The sequence below is a fragment of the Bradysia coprophila genome, unplaced genomic scaffold (genome assembly GCF_014529535.1).
Source record: "Bradysia coprophila strain Holo2 unplaced genomic scaffold, BU_Bcop_v1 contig_50, whole genome shotgun sequence".
Taxonomy (NCBI): Eukaryota; Metazoa; Arthropoda; class Insecta; order Diptera; family Sciaridae; genus Bradysia; species Bradysia coprophila.
This window is the reverse complement of record NW_023503751.1, coordinates 182,971-204,274: the sequence shown is the minus strand read 5'-3', so window position 1 is coordinate 204,274 and position 21,304 is coordinate 182,971. Positions and strand designations below refer to the sequence as shown.

Sequence of the window (21,304 nt, the reverse complement as noted above, 5' to 3'; positions counted from 1 at the left end):
ACAGTGTAAGTACATGCAACTATATTTTATTATAAAATTTCGTTGTTGCAAAGTGTTCAGTGAACTTTCTAAGAAAAGGCTTTAGATTCAAGGTTGTTAAAGGTGATTTGTAGTGTTATGTTATGTAACATTACACGATGTTGCTGAAATAGGGATTTTAAATGAAATTAATTTTGATTCTCTGCTATTTCTTTTTACTAATTCAATTGCAAAATTAAAAAAAAAATAGTTCAGTCACTTCGAAGTCGGTTAATACAATTTTAATGATAATTTCCGTTCGAATTCTTTTTAAGTAGCCTGCGCCCAAACATAAAAAATTTCGTTAGGCAATTGTTTGGGTTGAATTGAGTAGATTACATCCATCCGCCTACAAAAATGTATTAGTTCTTAGCAATAACATTGCTTCTTAGTTCTCGTTCACGCTATAAAATTTTATGGAATAGCAGAAACATATTTGGGATTTGTTTATCGGTATCGGGTTCCATCAGCATTTAATTGGTTCAAAAATTTTCTCTTGAATTCTTTGCAATATTTCGGTCAATGTTTATTGAGACCATCATCTGTCGAAACACAATCAGATTGCGGTTGCCATATTAAATTCACAAAATGAATCCTTCTTTCAGTCGTCCGGGAAAATATTATGAGTCGGTATTGTCTAAAGGGCCGCTGGTATTCACCAAAACCAAATTCGAAACTAAAATACGACTCTGGATCTGAGAGCGAAGACGAAAAGGATATCAAAAAAATCGATCAATCGATTGCAATTTCCCTTTTTTTACATTTTTCATCCGGCTGACGGTTATTTTGTTCAAAAATTCGTATTAAAATTCAATCTTATTCGTGTTGTTGAGACGTTGTGTAGTAGCTTTGGCTGTGTAGTTGCTTAGAATACCTCAATTAATTGGATTGAAAAATGTTTTTCTTTTGTATGAATACATTTGATGTTTAAAAAAAATGACTTCAGATTTTTGATTCAGGTTCAGGACTTAAAATGTAATGCTCGAGCCGACATAGTCGAAGTCGGTGACTACAATTTTTCGGTTGGCCGCCGTCGGCAATTTTCAATTGGCTCTCATGTCTGATACACGGAGTATTGCCTGAATTTTCTTTTTCTGGGTGTCATTTAAGTGAATTACGAAATCAGATGGAATAGGACGAGGGGGTAGGGGTGTCATTTATGAATGACCCCTAGTGGTGGAAGAAGAAGAAAAACAAGATGAGCTAAACAACTTTTAATATTTTTGATTTATTGAAATTTGCACAGCGATTAAGAGAAGGAGAAACAATTTTTTATAATGTCGTTAATCTTTAAACTGTGCTACGAGTTCTGTCTTAAAGAAAAATTACTTAACCGTCGCTAGTGGCCTTTCGAATGTGGGCATTTCCCAATTCATCCTTCATCCAGAACCATTTTTCATCCATAACTGCTCCTGCTCTCAACAGAATATTCACAACGTTGTCATGGCCTGAGTTGGAAAAATGCAAACATCTTGATTGATTGATTCGCTTTTTCGTAGGATTAAGTTACCTTTCAGCATAGCGTAATGAAGTGGTGTCAACCCATAATTTTCTCTTGCATCAATGAATGCTCGATTATTCAGGAGATTTTTGACAGTTTCTCCATGGCCTGTGTGTTAGACAGAAATGTCAGGAGTGCCTATCATTAAGTAGAATCATTCTTTAAAACACCGCCAAAGACTGTCCCAAGCCAGTTTGAAAAAGAGTGGAGGGAATGAAGTTTAACGAGGACGTAGCAGTAAATAAGATAGGATTAGATAGATCAATCTTAAGGTTGAATGAATCGTGAGCTGGAAGCCGAAAGAATTGGGGTTAAGGGACCAACGTTGAGGTGGAACAACACGATCAGGAAGCCAAAGGATAGAACGATCCCAGAATTCTTATTAGCTACTAGGTTAAGCTTTTAAAGGACGAATAACCTTTTGCTCAGATAGGTTCAAAAGAATGGGCAAAGCTTTATGGAAAAGAATGTTCAAAAAGAGTAACACTACCCCGTCGGGCACTGTGCACTTTGATAGGCACGGTGGTCCCGGAACGTGCAGAAATGTGCGGGTCAGAGCTCGAGGATTACCGGGGGCGAGCAAAGTAAAGCTTTCATACTCACCAACCCGCAGTAGCAAGCGTGGTGTTTTAATGCTAAAAACCTTCAAACGAAGCCATAACGAATTATACATTGCCACATATAATGCCAGAACATTGTCGTCAAGACAAAAAATGCAAGAAATGGAAGAAGAGCTAGAAAAGATAAAATGGGATGTTGTGGGAGTGAGCGAAGTGAGAAAACCTGGAGAGGAATGCCTGAAATTACAATCAGGGCATACATTCTTCTACCGAGGAAGTGACAGTCAGATGCTGATGCACGGTGTCGGATTGTTCATAAACAAGCGGTGGTCGGATCGCATAATTCACACGAAAAGCATATCCGATCGAGTGATATACGTAAGCCTGAAGATAAATAACAGATACAGTGTCAAATTAATTCAGGTTTACGCACCCACGTCCACTCATGATGACGAAGAAGTAGAAAGATTCTATGAAGATGTCGAGAAAGCTCTGGACGAAAACCCTTCACATTACCAATATCTAATCGGTGATTTCAATGCGAAGCTGGGAAAACGAGAAGAAGACTCCGAAGTTTCTGTTGGTAGTTTTAGCAACGACCAAAGAAATGAGCGTGGAAATACTTTAATCAACTTCTTACAGCAACACAATTTGTACGCAATGAATTCATTTTTTGCAGGAAAGCCTCAACGGAAATGGACTTGGGCTAGTGCAGATGGTGTAACGAAAAATGAGATCGATTACATCATAACTGGCTGTAAGTCAACCGTTAAGAACGTTACGGTCCTAAACAATTTTTCAACCGGTAGTGATCACCGAATGGTTCGTGCAAGAGTCACGTTAAATACCAGATTTCAAAGATCACAACTAGTTCAGAAAAGTGAAAGGATTGACGTACAACGGCTTTACACACAAAATGAAGAATTTGCTACGAAAATGACTGCCGAATTAGATAACGTCAACAATCAATGTGAAACATTGGACGAATTGAATACCAAAATCGTCGATACAATAATGGGTTTCATGAAATCCAAATGCAAATCCGTCCAAGGGAAAGAATCAAAACTCAGCAGAGAAACATTAGACCTGATCGCAAGCAGAGCAGAGTTGGTAAAAAACGGAGGACGAGATTCGGTGGAATACCGGAACCTGTCTAAAAGTATCAACAGAGCAAGGAGATCAGATGAAAGAAAATATAATGTCCAATTGGCTCAAAACATAATTAAAGCTAACTGCAATATGAAAGTCCTACGGAGAAAAATGACAAACGCCAAAAACGAAATCTTCAAATTACGAGACAAAACAGGAACGATCCAAACGGATCGAAATGCGATATTAAACATTGCAACAGAATTTTATGAGAATTTGTTTTCTTCAGCAAGACAGAGCCCAACGGAAGAAACCGAAGATAGACCAATAATAAGAAACGTGGGATCGGAGGATATGCCCGACATAACTGTTGATGAAGTCAAAGCTGCAGTAGCCGAGATGAAAAACAAAAAGTCTCCCGGAGAAGATGGTGTTCCAGTGGAAGCCATTAAACTAGGTGGAGACTCATTATTAAAGGCAATCACGGCTTTGTTTAATCGATGTCTCCAATGGGAAGAAGTACCAGAAGCCTGGGAAAATGCGGTAATTACATTGCTGCATAAAAAAGGAGACATAACAAAGCTGGAAAATTACCGACCCATAAGCCTATTGTCAACACTCTACAAGTTGTTTATGAAAATCATTACGAAGAGGAACACTAACAAGTTCGACTTCTACCAACCTGTTGAACAAGCTGCTTTCAGATCTGGTTTCAGCACAAACGACCATTTGCAGGTGATGAGAACGCTTATTGAGAAGTGTCGTGAATACAACATCGACATAGTCTTGCTATTCATAGACTTCGAAAAAGCTTTCGATTCAGTGGAAACATGGTCGATATTGGACGCATTAGACGAATGTAGAGTAGACTCAAGGTACTCCAACACAATTCGATATGTGTACAAAAATGCTACTTCATGTATAAAACTTCATAAGAGCACGGAGAAATTCAGAATTGGCCGAGGTGTAAGGCAGGGTGACACCATTTCACCGAAATTATTCACGGCGATTCTGCAGAGTATTTTTAGGAAGTTAAACTGGAGTAAAATGGGAATAAAGATAAATGGAGAGTACCTGAGCAATCTCCGCTTCGCTGATGACATTGTACCGATAGCAGCGAATCTAGGTCAGGCTCAGCTTATGCTACAACAGTTAAGTGAAGAGGCGAGCAAAGTTGGCCTCAAGATGAACTTATCGAAAACAAAAGTCATGACCAACATCGGGGACGATAGAGAAATCAAAATTGGTGACACTGTCATTGAACGAGTCGACAGCTATGTATATCTAGGACATAAACTGAAGTTAGGTCTGGACAACCAAACTGCAGAAATAAGACGTAGGATTGGTCTTGCATGGGCAGCGTTCGGAAAACTCAGACTAATTTTCAAAAGCAAAATGAATAATAGTCTGAAACGCAAAGTTTTCGACACTTGTGTCCTTCCAGTGCTCACTTATGGAGCGGAAACGTTAACTTTAACAAAAGCATCCGAAGATAAATTGAGAGTGACACAAAGAGCCATGGAACGGAGTATGCTCGGAATAACACTCAGAGACAGAATGACGAATCAATGGATTCGACAACAAACCAGGGTCGTTGATGTCATGGAAAGAATAGCATCTCTGAAATGGAGCTGGGCGGGACATATTGCAAGAAGGACAGACGAACGTTGGACCAAAAAGATCATGAACTGGCGACCATATAAAAGACGAGCTATAGGTAGACCACCAGAGAGATGGACAAACGGAATTAAGAATATTGCAGGTACAAACTGGCAGCAAATGGCAATGGATCGTACGAAATGGAAAGAAGTTGGAGAGGCCTACATCCAGCAGTGGATAGAAACAGGCTGAAAAAGAAGAAGAAGAAAGAAGATTCTTTAAAATTACCTTCTCTGGCAGCATAATGTAGAGGCGTCCTTCCCCCATTATCCTTCTTATCAACGGTTGCTCGGCTTCGCAAAAGAATGTTAACAATTTCATTTTTGCCTGTGCCAAAAATTGGTATAATGAGTGAAATAAGTGAAAAACTTTGATTTAACCTGTTCCTGCTGCAAAATGTAAAGGTGTCACTCCATCCTTTGTGGGCACATCAACTTCTTCGGCTCTTGAGTCGACAAGAATACACACGACTATTTTGTGTCCTGAAAGGAATTGTTCGTTACATTTTGTGACGTCAAATTTCTCCTAATTAAAAGCAAATCTAACGGATTAGTTTCGCATTACCATTAAGAGTAGCAATGTGGAGAGGTGTCACTCCATTCTTCGTTTTCATGCTGCTGTTTGCGTTATGATGTAAGAGGATTTTTACAACACTTTTGTGGCCTGTGTTGAAAAGATGAAATTGCCTCATTATTATTGCCTTTGGGTCAAGATTTTACTCTATAAGCTGCCGTTCAAGCAGTCATTTTAACAGATCATATCAATCTGATGATTTTTCGGATTATACCTAATTTTCGGATCTGATTTTTTGTTGATCTGGTCTGAAAGCAATCAGATCAGGCTTTCGATTGATGTGATGTGATCTGTTCTTTTGTAAGCTTGACCTGATCTGATCTGGTCGTTCTGGTGAGTAACAAGCCGTCAGAACAGTCGGAGCGTTTGCTACGACTGAGCCCCGTACGACCCGTAAGCCTATTGCGTATGTGACCCTAGTGCGTCTGTAGCCCTATTTCGTCCGTGACCCTAATCCTTTCGTAGCCCTAATACAGCTATAACCCTTATGCGCCCGTTGCTATAATGCTTCCGTAACCCTATTGCGTCTGCTTACCGTCTGCCTCGAATTCCACATGTTACAAACGGCACGGGGTTCTTATAAGCCCCCAGTACTTCGTACGGGACTAAAAAACAATTTTTCAAACAAATTTCAAACAGATCACCATGTAGTGTTATAATGCACTCATTAGTTAATGTTTAGTTATAGGCATAGTTTAGGCATATTGAAACCTGTATTAAAACAAACACCTTTAATTACTCAGCGCTCTAAAACACGAATACTGTTCGTCGCAAACGAGTATCAGCCGTTAAGCGTCTGTCACGCGATCGCAGTTTCACCGTATTGCCTCAGTATTGTGCTGTCATCTTCCCGAATAACATCCTGGGGGACACCTTCTACACAGCCCGTAGCCAGACATTTTACTATCTCTCTGCCGTTAAATCGCATTATTGCCTTCAATTACACTTGGATAGACCCCGCAAAGGTAAAAAAATTTCAGAACATCTTTTCACCAAATGCGGTACATAACCTCAATATTTTCTACAGAATAAACCACTTGAATTGGACTGGCATGAGCGAATTCTTAAGAAATCTTACATTGTTCGACGAGGACAAACTTCTGGAACTAGACAGCAGCTGCGATTCAACACTTACTGAATGCGATCTTAACGGCACAATAGTTCCAGACGCTACCAGTATAAGTGACGCAGAAACAGAGAGCATCACCGATATTCGGGTCAATTTAAAGGATTTCTGGATTGAACAACAGCCTCTAGTTGAGGGCGTGAGTATTCTAACTCGAGACACAACTGCGGAGACAAACATTGTAGCAGATAATCCTATAAAGTTACCAGTCGACTGCAAGCTCAATCAACCGGCAACGATACCGACTAGTTTTCATACAACGGTGAATACCGCTGATCAAACTATTCCAGACTCGTCCACCTTTGCGGCTCATACAGCTGTCTATTCCACTAGTGTTACTCCTCCGGCCAATCCAGCAACAGAAACGGTATCAGCCCATACTGCTATCGTAAACACCGACAGTCTTAAGCGTACCAGAAGCTGTTTACCATCCTACAAGTCATCAAATAATAAACGTCGCAAAATCATCATGTCATCCGACGATGAATCGTCCAGCAGGCCTGACCACCATCTCGTCTTACTTTCACCCAAGGACGACGATTGTATTCTCTCGGATAAGCAAGGCCAAAAAATCGCCAAGAGAATTGCTGCATTAGTGAAAACGGAAGAGAACCCGGAAGTGAAATTTGAATTTTGTAAGCCCGATAAAGGCCGCTTTAAGTTCGTTTGCCCCAACGCCACAGCAAAGCAATGGGCGATGGACATGGAGCAAAAGCTGAAGGGTCTTTTCGAGAATATGGAACTGAAAACGATCGATCAAGGAGTAATTCCCAAACTGAGTAAGGTATCCGTCATTTTTAGTGGCAAGCCACCGAACTTTGTCGACTTCTGCGAAGAAATCGAAAGGAAAAACGATAGCCTTGACTCTCTACATTGGCGCCCATATAGAAACCAGAAAATTAGCGGCGATAGAACCATTTTTTACTTCGGTATTGATAACGCGACTATCACAGCACTCAAGACCTTAAACTTCAAACCGTATTTCGAAACCGGCAGAATCAAAATTACCATGGAATCCAAGAAATGATGCTCGCCTCCACTGTAATTGTCCTACGCATTTCCAGCTCAATAAACTGTTTCTCGTTCAGCATAAGCACATTGTTTCTATTACACAATCAGGTGACGGAATTGCATGCACTTTCGAGAGGTAAGCTAAAAGTCGAAGGATATAAGCCTGTAGAGGTTCCATCCAATTCCAAAAAGCCACAAGATGGATAAAGAACTAGAAATATTCCAAGTGAACCTGCATAGGTCATACGCTCCCACTGCAGAGTTAATTAATCTCTTAAGATCTAAATCGTCATTCGTAGCACTTCTTCAGGAACCAGTTGTCACCTCTAATAGAATTACAGGTCTCGATAGGAGTATTGGTTGCACCATCCAAGGGGGTGGTAACGACAGACCCAGGGCAATATTGTATCACTCTAGAAATTTATCTATTCATCCATTATACAATTTATGCACAAGAGATCAAGCAGTAGCACTGCTCACCATCAAAGTAAAAGGAACGGATAAGGATTTAGTAATCTGTTCAGGATACTTTCCTTCAGATTCAGAAGATAGCCCTCCCACAGAAGAATTTTGTAAGGTCGTCGAGTACTGTAAAAGCAACAACGTACCGCTACTTTCTGGCGTAGACACTAATGCACACCATTTAACATGGGGCAGCACGGACACAAACCTCAGAGGTATTAGCTTGATGGAATTCCTCTGTACGACTAGTCTGTCCATTGCAAACAAGGGCAATAAGCCCACTTTTCTGATCACAAATAGGAAAGAAGTGCTAGATCTGACTCTATGCTCCAATGATATCATGACACTTATCTCTAACTGGAGGGTCTCAGAGGATATTCTCACTTCTGACCACAGGTGCATTCGCTTTGCTATCAGACTAGACAGCTTGCCACCCTTGAAGTTTAGAAATCCTGCATCAACGAACTGGAATATCTTCCGTAACATAATCACGGATAAAATGCCCAATATTGGCCACAACGGCACACCCCAAAACATAACTGAACTAGATAAAATCGCAGAATCACTTCAGTCCATGATGACCGAAGCATTTGAAAAAGCTTGTCCTATTAGATCGCATAGCGCGGGTAACTCTGTACCATACTACTCACACGAAGATAGAATCAATAGGAAAAATGTCAGAAAAGCCTTCAACGCATCTAAAATCTCGGGTAATTTCCAAGAGTACTATAGTAAGCTCAGAGCATATAACAAGAGTCTGAGGAACAGAGAGAGAGCTGCATGGAGAGACCAGTGTAGTTCCATTAACAGCATACACGATTCGGCTAGGCTTTTTAAGGTTTTATCCAAAGACCCCGCACAATCAGTTGGATCTTTGCTCCTCCCAAATGGTGAATACACTAAAAATCAGACTGAAACGTACGAACATCTCATGAATGTACATTTTCCGGACTGCAATATAATTGATAATACTGAGGCCATACCCGTTTTACCGCCAATGCTAGGAGCTATAGACCCCGATCTCATAGACAAAATTGTCACTAGCAATAGAGTAAACTGGGCACTCAACACATTTGCACCATACAAATCTTCAGGTCTGGACAAAATATTCCCTGCTATGTTACAAAACTCTAACACACTCATTATCGCAGTACTGATAGATATATTTAAGTCAAGCCTTTCTCTTAAATATGTTCCCAAATGCTGGAGGAATGTTAGAGTTGCATTTATCATTAAACCGGGTAAAAACGACTACTCCTTAGCGGAGAACTACAGGCCCATCAGCTTGACGTCATTTATGCTAAAGACACTCGAAAAACTAGTTGATAGATTAGGCATGCTCTGTTTCACAGGGGGGTCCAAAGTTCAGCTGGAGATGGGTTTTCCTGGTCCGGAAGGCTAAAATATTGGACCCGTATTTTTTTTTAGAATTATAAAAATTAATTTAGGCATGGGGAGCGAGGCATTTGTTCATATACACAAATACATTGGTTAGAGGAGTAAAGAAGATATGCACTATACAAACACTATATATCTTCTCTCCTCTAACCAATGTATTTGTGTATATGAACAAATGCCTCGCTCCCCATGCCTAAATTAATTTTTATAATTCTAAAAAAAATACGGGTCCAATATTTAGAGACGGGCCACTTTCACTTAATAAACTGCATATTAAACAGCACGCCTATCAGGCAGGCAAATCTAACGAAAATGCGCTGCATAACTTAGTACAAACGATCGAACTCTCGTTATCAGCAAAAGAATACGCTCTAGGTTGCTTCATTGATATCACATATTTAGCCATTAGAAGGGCATGTATTAAATTCAATATCGACCCCGGCATTTCGGACTGGATTGCTTTCATGCTTCGCAGCAGAATAGTTTCAGCACATTTTAACGGACAAGCTGTATATATAACCACTACTAGAGGCTGCCCTCAAGGAGGTGTTCTACCGCCACTTCTCTGGTGCTTAGTTATTAACGAACTCCTAGTTCTGCTGAATAACCTACACATGCAAACTGAAGGTTTTTCCGACGACCTAGCTACTATTTTAAGAGGCAAGTGCGTAAACACCCTATGTGGCCTGCTACAGTCAACGCAGTCTCTAAATGGTGTGACGAAAACGAGCTTAGTATCAACCCTGATAAAACCACCATGGTATTATTTACCAGAAAAAGGAAAATTAGTGGCCTCTTCATCCCTAAAATCAAGGGCATCCCTATCAAAAAAGCTGATCACGTAAAATACCTTGGAGTTATCCTTGATCATAGACTTTACTGGATACTTAACCTGGAGTACCGGTTGAATAAATGTACCATCGCTCTATGGCAATGTCGTAAAGCATATGCAACCAGATGGGGCCTTTCCCCCAAGGTAATGTACTGGATTTATACAACAATTATCAGACCTATCCTTCTGTATGGCTCTTTCGTATGGAACCACATTGGAGACAGAAAAAATGTACAAGACAGGCTCAAAAAATTCCAGAGACTGGCTTGCAGAGCCATTACGGGTGCATGGAAATCCACACCAACAGATGCGTTGGAAGCCTTATTAAATCTACCACCAATTCACATTCTTATACAATCGGAAGCAATTAAGACCTTAGGTAGAATCACATCCTTGGATGACAAAAACTTGACACCTACTGAACATACCAACACTTGGTTTAAGGCTAAGGATTCTCTACCTGTTCTGTCCATGCCTTCAGATAAAATTACCAAAGTTTTCACTTTAGATAGAGATTTCGAAGTCGTCGTCCCTAGCCGAGAAGAATGGCTGAATGGCACATTCCCACCAAAGATAGGCACTGTTCTATATACAGACGGTTCAGTTATTAAGGACAATGCTGGAGCAGGCATGTATTGCTCTAAGCTAAATATCGAAATGCAAATTCCACTAGGAGAGTTTTCATCGATTTTTCTTGCCGAACTTCGGGCTATCTTGGCCGCTGGCCATTCTTTGGTAGATGACAATTCCATTCGACAATCAATATATATTTGTTCAGACAGCCAAGCAGCCCTAAAAGCACTTAAGTCGTACACGCAAAGTTCTGCCCTGTCGTTAGAATGCTGGCACCTAGTGAACCAAATAGCGCAGGTAAACAATTTGAAGCTAGTATGGGTTCCAGCACACTCGGGCTTCGAGGGTAACGAAAAAGCTGATACGCTAGCCAAGGCGGCAGCTTTGAGCAAGACATATGGTCCGGAACCCATAACTAGCGTACCGCCGTCGATAGCTGAACGACAGATACTTTCCTTAAGAGAAAAGAAATTCAGAGAACACTGGGCTAATATCAGATCATGTCGACAGTCCAAACATTGCATACGCATCAGCAGGATCAACACCAAGTACTTAATTAATGTCAGTCGTACGAGGTTAAAATTATACACTGGAGTGATCACTGGACACTACGGCTTCAACAAACACCTCACCACTATAGGCAAACGTTCTGATCCGAGCTGTGACCAATGCGGTCACCATACTGACACAGCTGAGCATTTTCTGTGTGACTGCCCTGCCTACATCCTAAACAGGATGAAGCATCTGGGCAACTACACCATTAAATACCAGTCCATCAAACATTTGCTACCCAAGGACGTCCTGAACTTCATCGTTAGTTCAGGTAGATTCCAGGAATCAGCATAGAACCGTAACAAATCATCGATAGTAGCACAATAGGCCCAACGGAGGCCTCCGTGCGCGATTTAACTCACAGTAGTTAATCAGCTATCTCCTTAATAATAATAATAATAATGTTTAGTTAAGGTTATTGTATAGAGAGAATCAGATTCAGATCGACCTGCTCCTGACCTGTTTTTTAGATTTCATCAGTGAGGTCGATCATTACTGATCAAGGCACACAGTTTCTGAGATCTTGAGACCCTGTCGACATTAAAATCTTTAGGACCTCATCTCCTTCTCAACTTACTGCCTTACGCTCTACTTGAATCACTCCAGGCTTGCAAACTGATCCCTATAATTAGTTATCAAAATGATCAGCCAATTTTTAGGGCAGAAAGCAAAGAGTGACTGGCGTCAAACTCGCTTTATTAGACTGAAATTGCCAGAAAGCCACAGTGGGAGGACAGCTGCGTCGCATCCCTTAGGCCTTACACTAATGATAGCAATTAAGGCAACATTGTCGCCGAAATCACAGTTCTTGGCATTGAGACTGACAAAGCCTGTGATTTATATTCCGCCCGATATTGACCTGGTCCAGTTTCATATTTGATAAGACTAGCCCGTACGAATTTAAGCTTCCACTGCTTACAGTGAGCCAATATGAAAGCCGAGCCAGGCAGAAACGTCGTTCAGCAGCGTGCCACTGAAAGGCCAACCGCCAAACTTTCCCACTATTTAGCCCAAAAGCCTTTCGTTCCAAATTAGACTGACGAACAGGCCACCATTCTCACCAAGCCTTCCTAATGTCTCCTCGCAAAGAAATTCCGCTTACAGAGTCCCAAAGTTCACTGAAATATGTTCTCAAAACATTCGTCGTAAACTTCTGGTGGTTCCAGCTGTCTTTCACTGGCACACGTACATAGTGTGAGGTTATGAAGAGCACCGTATCATTAGCCACACGAAAACGTTGGATTATGCGAGAACTCAACTTTACCGGCGACCGTGATTTAGTCAACAGAAATGTTTTTGCAGTGTTGCCAGGTATCCTGACCTGTTACGAGTATTACGCATAACAATGATCTATCGATATAGTTTTCAGAGAAATGATATCTAGATGACGACGCGACATCCGTATTTTTTTCTACTTCCACCGAATCCACCTTTGCTACCAATCTCATACCAGTTGGATCTGTTTCTATGGAACCTTTTCTTTTAATTACCTTTTCCAGCAGCATAGTGGAGCGGTGTTTCTCCATAGATATTCCTCACATCGAAGTCAGCAGCCTTATTTAGAAGAATGTCCACAATTTCTCCATGACCTTTAGTTAAAAGACAAAAAATGTGGTTTCTTCGAAATCTTACTGTTCTACGGGATACTTTTCATTACCATTTGAAGCAGCATAATGGAGAGGTGTAAATCCAGTGATGTCAGTTGCATTTACTACTGCTCCATTATTGATCAGTACGTTTACAACTTGTTCGTGACCTTTTTATGTTAGGAAATTGGAAAATCTTTAGTTTATCAATGAAGAATGAAATAGTTTTTGTTTTACCATTTCTGGCAGCCGTAATCAATGGTGTCATTCCATTACTAGTCCCTAGATTAACGCCTGCTCCTCTTTCCAATAGAATACTCACTACTTTGGTATGACCTGTACAAAGATAGATTTTCTATTGTGGTTGTCATTTTGATGAACAATGTTCAGGAAATACCATTTAAAGCAGCTAAGTAAAGGGGTGTCGCTTTATCGTTATTCCTCTCATTGATGTTTGCTTGATGTATTAAGAGGAGTCTGACAACTGCTTCATTACCTGTATGCACAAGAGCACAAGTTTATCATTTTTCTGGACTTTCGGCTCTATTGGGCCGTTCATAATAGACAGTCCCTTATAGATTCTAATTCCAACTGATCATGGCCCTACGTTAGTGAAGGGCCCTGACGCAAGTCCGTTCACACTGAAAAATGTGACAATTTTTTTCCGTATGAGGAACATATACACACGCTGAATTCTGAAAACCGACATATTTTCTGTTTTTGTGTTTTATACGCGAGTTCTTGATGTCTTCCTTTAAAAATACATGCAAAAATCACAAAACACTGAAAAAACACAAAACTGGAAACGTGTCGGTTTTCAGAATTCCGCGAGTGTATCAGGGCCTATTTTACGGAAACATGTTTATCAAGTTTTTGAAAGTTTCCAAAATGTTTCTTAAAGTTTCTAGAAAAGTTTCCTTAAGAAACTTTTCAGAAACATTTTGGAAACTTTCAAAAACTTGAGAAACATGTTTCCGTAAAATAGCCCCTGGAGTGTATACACAACTTTTTTGACTTTTCCTCCCCCTCCGCTCCTCCTACCCCCACTTATTTTATTCGTATTCCTTGCGTCCATACGAGTTCAATGAGCTATCACACGCCTCATAAGGTTAAGATTTGGCCGAGATATTAGATTTCAAAACTTGAAAATTTGTATAAAGAAATTGATTTTAATACAGTCGGAGAAAGATAGATTTCGGGATTTTAAGAGATATCGTCGTTTTCATCGCTTTATAAGCTTCTTACTAGTGAGTCACCGATGATCACTCTTGCCTTTCAAGAATGACCTTCGTTTAAATGACGAGCTAGCAGAATTAGCATATGGCGTTCTATTGTTAGGTGCTTCAAAATGGGGTTACTGTCAAACGGAATAAAAGACCGATGAGTTAGCGACCAAATTATTCTTTTTTTTTATTAAATCTACTCTTAGTTATTGCGGAACCAAAGGTAACTTATTATAAATGACTTAATCTAATTTCGCGATCTTAAACCTAACTTAAACTAGCACTTTCGTATATTCATTTATTTGAAACTGGCCTTTTTTGTCTTTACGATTGTCTTTAGTCTTTTCACTTTATGCGCATAAATGTAATAGAAAAAAAACTTACGATGAACTTCCGATGATCCACGTGGTGAACTGTCCTGCCGGTCGATAATATGGGATTGATGCCAATCTCGCCAATCAGATCCTAATTTCAGCACAGGAACTCACAGTCGTAGCGTTATAACCAGATAATACTAGGTTTGTTATTTAGGCTGAAAGCCTTTTACTTTTTCTTTTTCTCTTTTTTTAAATTTTTACAATGGCGTCTTTGCCCGAGAGATTCCTTTTTTTTATCAATTTATCACTTTTTCTTCTTCACAATATTCTACCACATTGATAAATGATCTTCACTCGCGATTAACTATTAATTTAGATTCATAAAACAGATTCGTTAATTACAAAAAAATCAGTTCGCGATTTTAGGTTTCTCGAATATTCGTGTCCTCTTGATACGAGCTTACGGGTACGAATGAATGTTCGCTCGGATCTTTCGTCGGGTTGCTCTTAATTTCGAATCGTTCTATCCGGCCACGTAATTGTGTTCCAGCAATTGATTCGGAATTAATCAAAATTGCCAATAGATGGTGCCAATAAAAATCGGAGCGAACATTTGAACAAAGTTGATGGGGCTTAATACTAGACTTCTTATTCTATTTGCGTTAACTTTTGTGGTCGCTAAAGTTTTAGTTTTTGTTTTTTTTTTTGTTCTATCTTCTTTTTTTGTGTGTGTGTATTTTTGTACATCTTTTCATGATGAGAAAGCGTTCTATTCACGCGCCAAAACTCATCTAACGAACGTTATAATATTGCAACTTAACTTATTTAATGATCTTAACTTAATAGACTTTTGATTGTTTATCTTTAAACGATTCGAGGGGCAGATACCGGGGGTATATCTTAGGAATAATTGTAGAGGGACTGGGTCTCGCTACAGCTTTTCTGAATTCTCTCATTTCGCATGCTATTTCAAATGGCAATTGAGAGAATTAGAGAAATGATGAAATCTCTAAAAAACCCGAAATCTATATTTCTCCGACTGTACATTTTGAAATAGATGAATTTTACCAACCTTTGTCACTTTGTCCTTCTGTTACAACGAAACTTTTGAATTTACCGATGGATTTGGCTGAAATTTTCAGTGTATGTCAAGGACGTAATTCTAAGAAGGAATTTGAAGGAATTTTCATAAAATCTTATAATTTCGGAGCTATGAGCGTTTTAAGCTATTGAGCTATAGGTCCCATAACTCAGAAAATATGGCAGATAGGAAGCTCGTGTGATAGAGTTTCAGATTCTAGTCGATACGTGTTTCATGGTTTCCATAAAAAGTCGCTTATTTGGGAGCTATGAGCGTTTTAAGTACGTCAAATCTTTGATTTTCGTCAAATTTTCGATTTTCGTTAAATTTTTGAATTTCGTCAAATTTTCAAATTTCGTCTAGAGGTGTGCGCCGCCGACTTCAGCCGGCGCGCCGCCGGCTGGAGGTACTCAGCCGAGCGCCGCCGCCGATACAAAAATATGACATCAGCCGCCCCCAGCCGCCGACTGTTTTCATCGGCTGGACAACAAAATAAGTTTAGGGCCTCATTCAACTAAATATCACGATTTTCAATTTCTCCGATGGAGCTTAGCGTTTCTTTGAATGGTAGCAATCGCAAATCTTCGTTCTTAACGCGTAATGTCTTTTAAAAGCATAATTTCTATTATTGTTTAGGTATATGGAATATTTCATCGATATAAAACGGTTCGATGAGTGCTGTAAAACATCATGTATGTTTAACGTAAACTTCCTTCTGAGAAAGCGCGTGGAATGATAAGACAATTGCGATTTTTACTTATTATTATAATTTGACGTAAAACATTCGATTTATAAGTCGATTGACAATACAATTTGTATGGAAAAATTCCTTATAATTTCCTCGTTTTACGTCAACTTGAAACTAAATTAAATTAAATTAAATAAAAATCGCAATCTGCCTAAATGTCATATTACAAATACCTTGTGTTGAATTTTTATTTTTTAAAAAGAAATTTTAGTCGACTCTTGCATTTCAAGAAGAGTTTTTTTTACTCTCTAGTGAGTCACTAGTCATAGGACAGTCTCGGAATTATAAGAAGTAACTATTACAATCCAATCGGCGCTATTCATTCCACATGCATTTCCAACTTTATGACATTTACGTATGTATTATAACGTGTAAATCGTATGTGGAATGAATATCGATTGGATTGTAAATTAAACTAAACTTTTTAAAGCTCTGGGGCGATCCACAAAATCTGCATTTTCCCGACTTATCATTATATCTCGTAATTACGTTTCCATGTAGTTCTGATTATTTTGCACTATCTGTAACAATATGTCCAGACCTACCTGTGACTCTTTCGAGTTACGTACTTTATGGACCATCCCTCTGCATTTTATGAAAATTAAACTGGAGTCGTACATACCACTAAAGTAATTAGTTTTTAACAACGAACTTTAGAAGTTTCGTTGTTCTTTCGACTATTAGCAAACCCAGTTAGCAAAGATTCACAATTTGAAAGAAATGAAGTTAGTCGAGTTGGATAGGCGCTGGATTTATAAACCAGAGGTTGCTAGTTCAAGCCCAGCTGTGGACATTATGAGCAAAAATGCTTTCACTTCAGATTTTGATGACTAGTATGTTTCACTAAATAAAAATTAAACTTTGTTGGTTTTACACCAGAGGTCACAGGAACTCATAATTCTTGTATTAGATTAGAAATGAAGTAGGTATTCTTATATATAACTGTAAAAACATTGACTTTTCTTTGAATTTTTAGAATTTTTTTTAAATTATTCAAAATATATCGGCGCGCCGCGGCTGAGCCGAGCCGCCGAGCAATATCGTTTTCGGAGCGCCGCCGCCGACACATCTACACTCGGCTAGCCGCCGCCGAGAATTTTTGACCGGCGCACACCTCTAATTTCGTCAAATTTTCGATTTTCGTCAAATTTTCGATTTTCGTCAAATGAAAGCTGGAAGGTTCAGATTAGAGCTGTGCTAATTTTACCTAATTTTTATGCCCGCCCGCCCGTGACCGATGTTAACCAGTGAAATAAATGCCCGGCCGCCCGACGCCTGACAATTTTTTGACGCTCGCCTGATGCCCGCTCATTTTCTTTTCAAGTTTTTGGCGCCCGCCTGATGACCGCCCAATTTTTTTTAGACGACCAAAATTGTTCAGTAGGCCTTGTTTATGCAATATTATCAAATCAACAGAATCAAAATAAAACACAACTGCCGATTATGCAATGTTCTATCGCTGTTGGTCGATTTCATTACGCAGTATTTCGTCGAATTTAATTTGCTTCTTTGTATGAATTGTATCCAAACTAGATGTTGTTTTTGAGAAATTTATTGAGCCCGCTCTAGCCCGACGCCCGATTAATTTTCGATGCCCGCCTGATGCCCGCCCGAAATATAGTTGCCCGATGTCTCCCCCGGAAAAATTAGGCCCGCCCGCCTGTGCCTGGTGCTGTTGGGTGAGAGCGGGCATCGGGCGGGCCAAATTTTTGGGCGTCCCGCACAGCTCTAGTTTAGATCAAAGAGAAATTCATACAGTTTTGTAAGAAGAATATTTTCGTTGAAACTGCACAATACACTGATATCGGTGTAGGTGACGCTTACAGATTCGACACGCAAAAAGATATGCGTCACAAATGGCAGCTGATGAGGAAAGCACGCGAAAGTTTGATCAACAAAAATTTAACCCGAAAAATTTTAGAAAGAAAATAAAAAAAAATTGCAGTTGTTGAGGGAAATTTTTTTAAATTGTGGAAGAATGGAATTCAAAAGGTAGAAAGCTTAATCATCTGCTAATTTTTTTTTATAGTTTTCTTTCTAAAATTTTTCGAGTAAAATTTTAGTTCATTAAACCTTTGCGTGCTTTCCTCATCAGCTACCATTTGTGACGCATATCTTTTTGCGTGTCGAATCTGTAAGCGTCACCTACATCGATATCAGTTCTTTTGTAAATGGATAACAGGACTTGCGTCACACCTCCACTGCAAGTGGTTTTGGGCGATTTAAATTACCAGAATCGGCAGCATAATGTAGAGGGGTTACTCCAAAATTGTCCTTCACATGGACAGATGCTCCATCTCGTAGAAGTCTTTCTACAGCTTCTGAGTTACCTGGTATGGGGAACAAGAAATTGATTATAATTTGTCTTGCCTATTTTCGAAGGAGGTCAGTTTTGACTAACCGTTCTGAGCAGCACAATGTAGCTGATTTATACTATAATTTACTCTCCTTTCGCCCACTCGGTAGCCTGCGTATGAAAAATACGAAATCGGAACATTATTGATATCACCTCAAATTTGTTGGATGGCAGGCTAATACCGATATCAGTAACATTTCAGTGAAACAGACATCACGTTACCCAAAGTGTTGAATTTCGAGTCATAACATTGCACAAAAATCAGGGATGAGGAGAACACGGAGGTATTGTGCGAAATTATGACTAGAAATTCGATACCACCTGTCTAAGTCCAAAATAATGTCCTCACTTCAAATTTCAAACGAACCGCCATGAAAACTCACCACTGCTGGATGGTAGTTCTAATTCCAAGATTCTTGAATCATTTGACCTGTGCGATAGACTCTGCTCTGAAAACTCTTTGGTCGAAGAGTTAACTTCATCGCGTGAATAACACAGTTGTTCCTGCATTGCAGCAGCTAAGTCGCTTCGATTAGCCTCGTCTTTCTTGAAATCGGTAAAATCAGTTGATGTGAAATATTTCATCAAGAATATCATTCATGTCTTACATCTTCGACGAATGGGCAATGAGGAGGCAACGATTCATCTAAATTAACGTTCAATAATTGTTCGATGACAGCCTTCATCGAAGGTCGATTTTCAGGTGATGGATCCCAACATTCGGTAATCACATCTTTGATTGATTTTGGGCAACATTCACCAATCGGCGGTCGAGAACCTGCAAACATAGACGAACAGTGAACAGCGAAAGTTGTTTTTTATTGATTTTCAACAATCAGACAAAAACCTCCTAGAAGACGAAGGGTGACGCAAGTCCTTTATTTACAAAAGTGTTGATATCAGAAAGGCTGACGCTCAAAGCTGACACTTTGTGTTAATTTCCCAAAAAGCGACTCGCATCAGATATTTTGAGATTTGCACAAAGACACTTTGTGTTTAAATCCCAAAAAGCGAGTCGCAGTAGAGGTGAGCGGGCTACCCGAAGTTGGTCAAAAACCCGGCCCGACCCGAACCCGGGTCAATTTTAACGGGCTTTGGGTTATCGGGTTTCGAAAATTTAGATCGGGTCGGGTTCGGGTTTTAAATTTAAAATCCAAACCCGACCCGAACTAAAATTTTCTATGTAAAGACATCGCGTCGAACACTTATAAGTGGAACTAGTTTACGCAATTTTGTCAACTTGGAAGAAATTCAAGAAACCGTTTCAAAATTAAATTATTTTTTTTGCGTTTTCTAAATATTTTCGAAGTTTCAATATCTTTCGGGTTAACGGGTTTCAGTATCTGACAGGTTTCGGATTCTCGGGTTTCAAAAATTTAATTCTGGTCGGGCTCGACTCGGGCCGGGTTTCAGTATCTGTCGGGTTTCGGATTCTCGGGTTTTGAAAATCAATTCGGGTCGGGCGCGGGTCAGGTCGGGCTTTGAAAAAACCTCGGCCCGCTCACCTCTAGAGTCGCAGAAAACATATGCACGAGAAGAGACTCTCACAAAGTTATTTCTGATTTGGACCCACCCATTCCATACCTTTTAGCCACACCTCCGCTCTTCACAGAGGTAAAACTTATATGTGCAGGATGGTGGTCTTAAATCTTGCAGTAGGCGAGTTCACAAAATTTTGTTTTTGACTAAGTTCACGGACATGCTGTATGTATGTTCCTTAGTCCCTATAAATTTTTTTACATTTTTTGTAGTGTGGACTTGCGTCACTTGCGTTACTAGCGTTGGGCCATGATAAGGCTCAGAAAACATGTTATGTTTGACCTGTTTTAAAGTTTAATTTTTATGTCTGACACTAACTTGAAATATTTAGGTCAGGTTGAGGTTAGGTTTACACAAAAATTTGGGATTACCTTAACCTGACCGGACATGACCAGAAGTTTTCAGGTTCAGGTCCAACATGAATTGTTAAAATCAGGTGCAGGTCAACCCGGGTCAACCTGAACCTGCTCGGAGCCTTTTATTCAAAAATAATCTGTGCGTAAACGTTACCATCAACAACCGCCATCAATATCTGTGGCCATTCAAAACCAGCAAACGGCAGTTCACGAAATATTATTTCCCATAAAATAATTCCAAAACTGTACACATCGCATTTTTCGGAGTATACTTTATTGACGTCAAACATCTCTGTGGGAGGACGTGGAAGACAAACGATTAGCTACATTACATTAACTAAACAACAACTTACCAGGTGCCATCCAAGCGATGCTACCTGTATTTTTGGTCATTATAGTTGCCTTGTCTCTAACTGTCCCGAAGTCGCATATTTTTAGAATGCGTCCCTGATCGAAGAGTAACAAATTCAGGGGTTTCAGATCACGATGAACCAATGACTTTGGTTCCATTGAGTGCAAATAATCAATAGCTTCAGCGCATTGTTCGGCCCAACTAATCGCATGTACTGTGGTATAGGCTATTCTAGTATTATGTAGAAGATTGTGCAAGGAGCCATCTTCAGCGTACTCTATGACTAAGAAGTTGTTAGACATTTCCGTACAAGCACCGAACAAGGTTACGATATTTTTATGCGATACTCGCGATAATTGCTGTAACTGGTATGACCATGATTGATAAGAAAA

General features: G+C 39.7%; 1 protein-coding gene across 1 annotated transcript; it reads right to left on the bottom strand.

The window, feature by feature from the left end:
* Positions 1-1,269: 1,269 nt before the first annotated feature.
* On the bottom strand, positions 1,270-20,770 carry LOC119082909 (serine/threonine-protein phosphatase 6 regulatory ankyrin repeat subunit C-like). The gene is made up of 14 exons (XM_037192565.1): positions 20,715-20,770; positions 19,274-19,443; positions 19,049-19,211; positions 18,711-18,776; positions 18,541-18,639; positions 13,338-13,436; positions 13,178-13,276; positions 13,012-13,110; positions 12,845-12,943; positions 5,392-5,490; positions 5,208-5,309; positions 5,056-5,154; positions 1,529-1,627; positions 1,270-1,466 (listed from the first exon to the last, which is right to left on the bottom strand). Exons 1-14 carry the CDS (start codon positions 20,728-20,730, stop codon positions 1,348-1,350), a joined length of 1,428 nt encoding a protein of 475 aa, XP_037048460.1. The 5' UTR covers positions 20,731-20,770; the 3' UTR covers positions 1,270-1,347.
* Positions 20,771-21,304: the final 534 nt, after the last annotated feature.

Excerpts from the sequence above, each read along its gene's own strand:
- LOC119082909 (XM_037192565.1), bottom strand. Across the intron at positions 12,944-13,011 it reads CCATTATGCTGCTTCAAATG|GTCATGGAGAAATTGTGGAC; the intron begins GTAATGAAAAGT and ends TTTTAACTAAAG. Across the intron at positions 1,467-1,528 it reads TCATTACGCTATGCTGAAAG|GCCATGACAACGTTGTGAAT; the intron begins GTAACTTAATCC and ends TTTCCAACTCAG.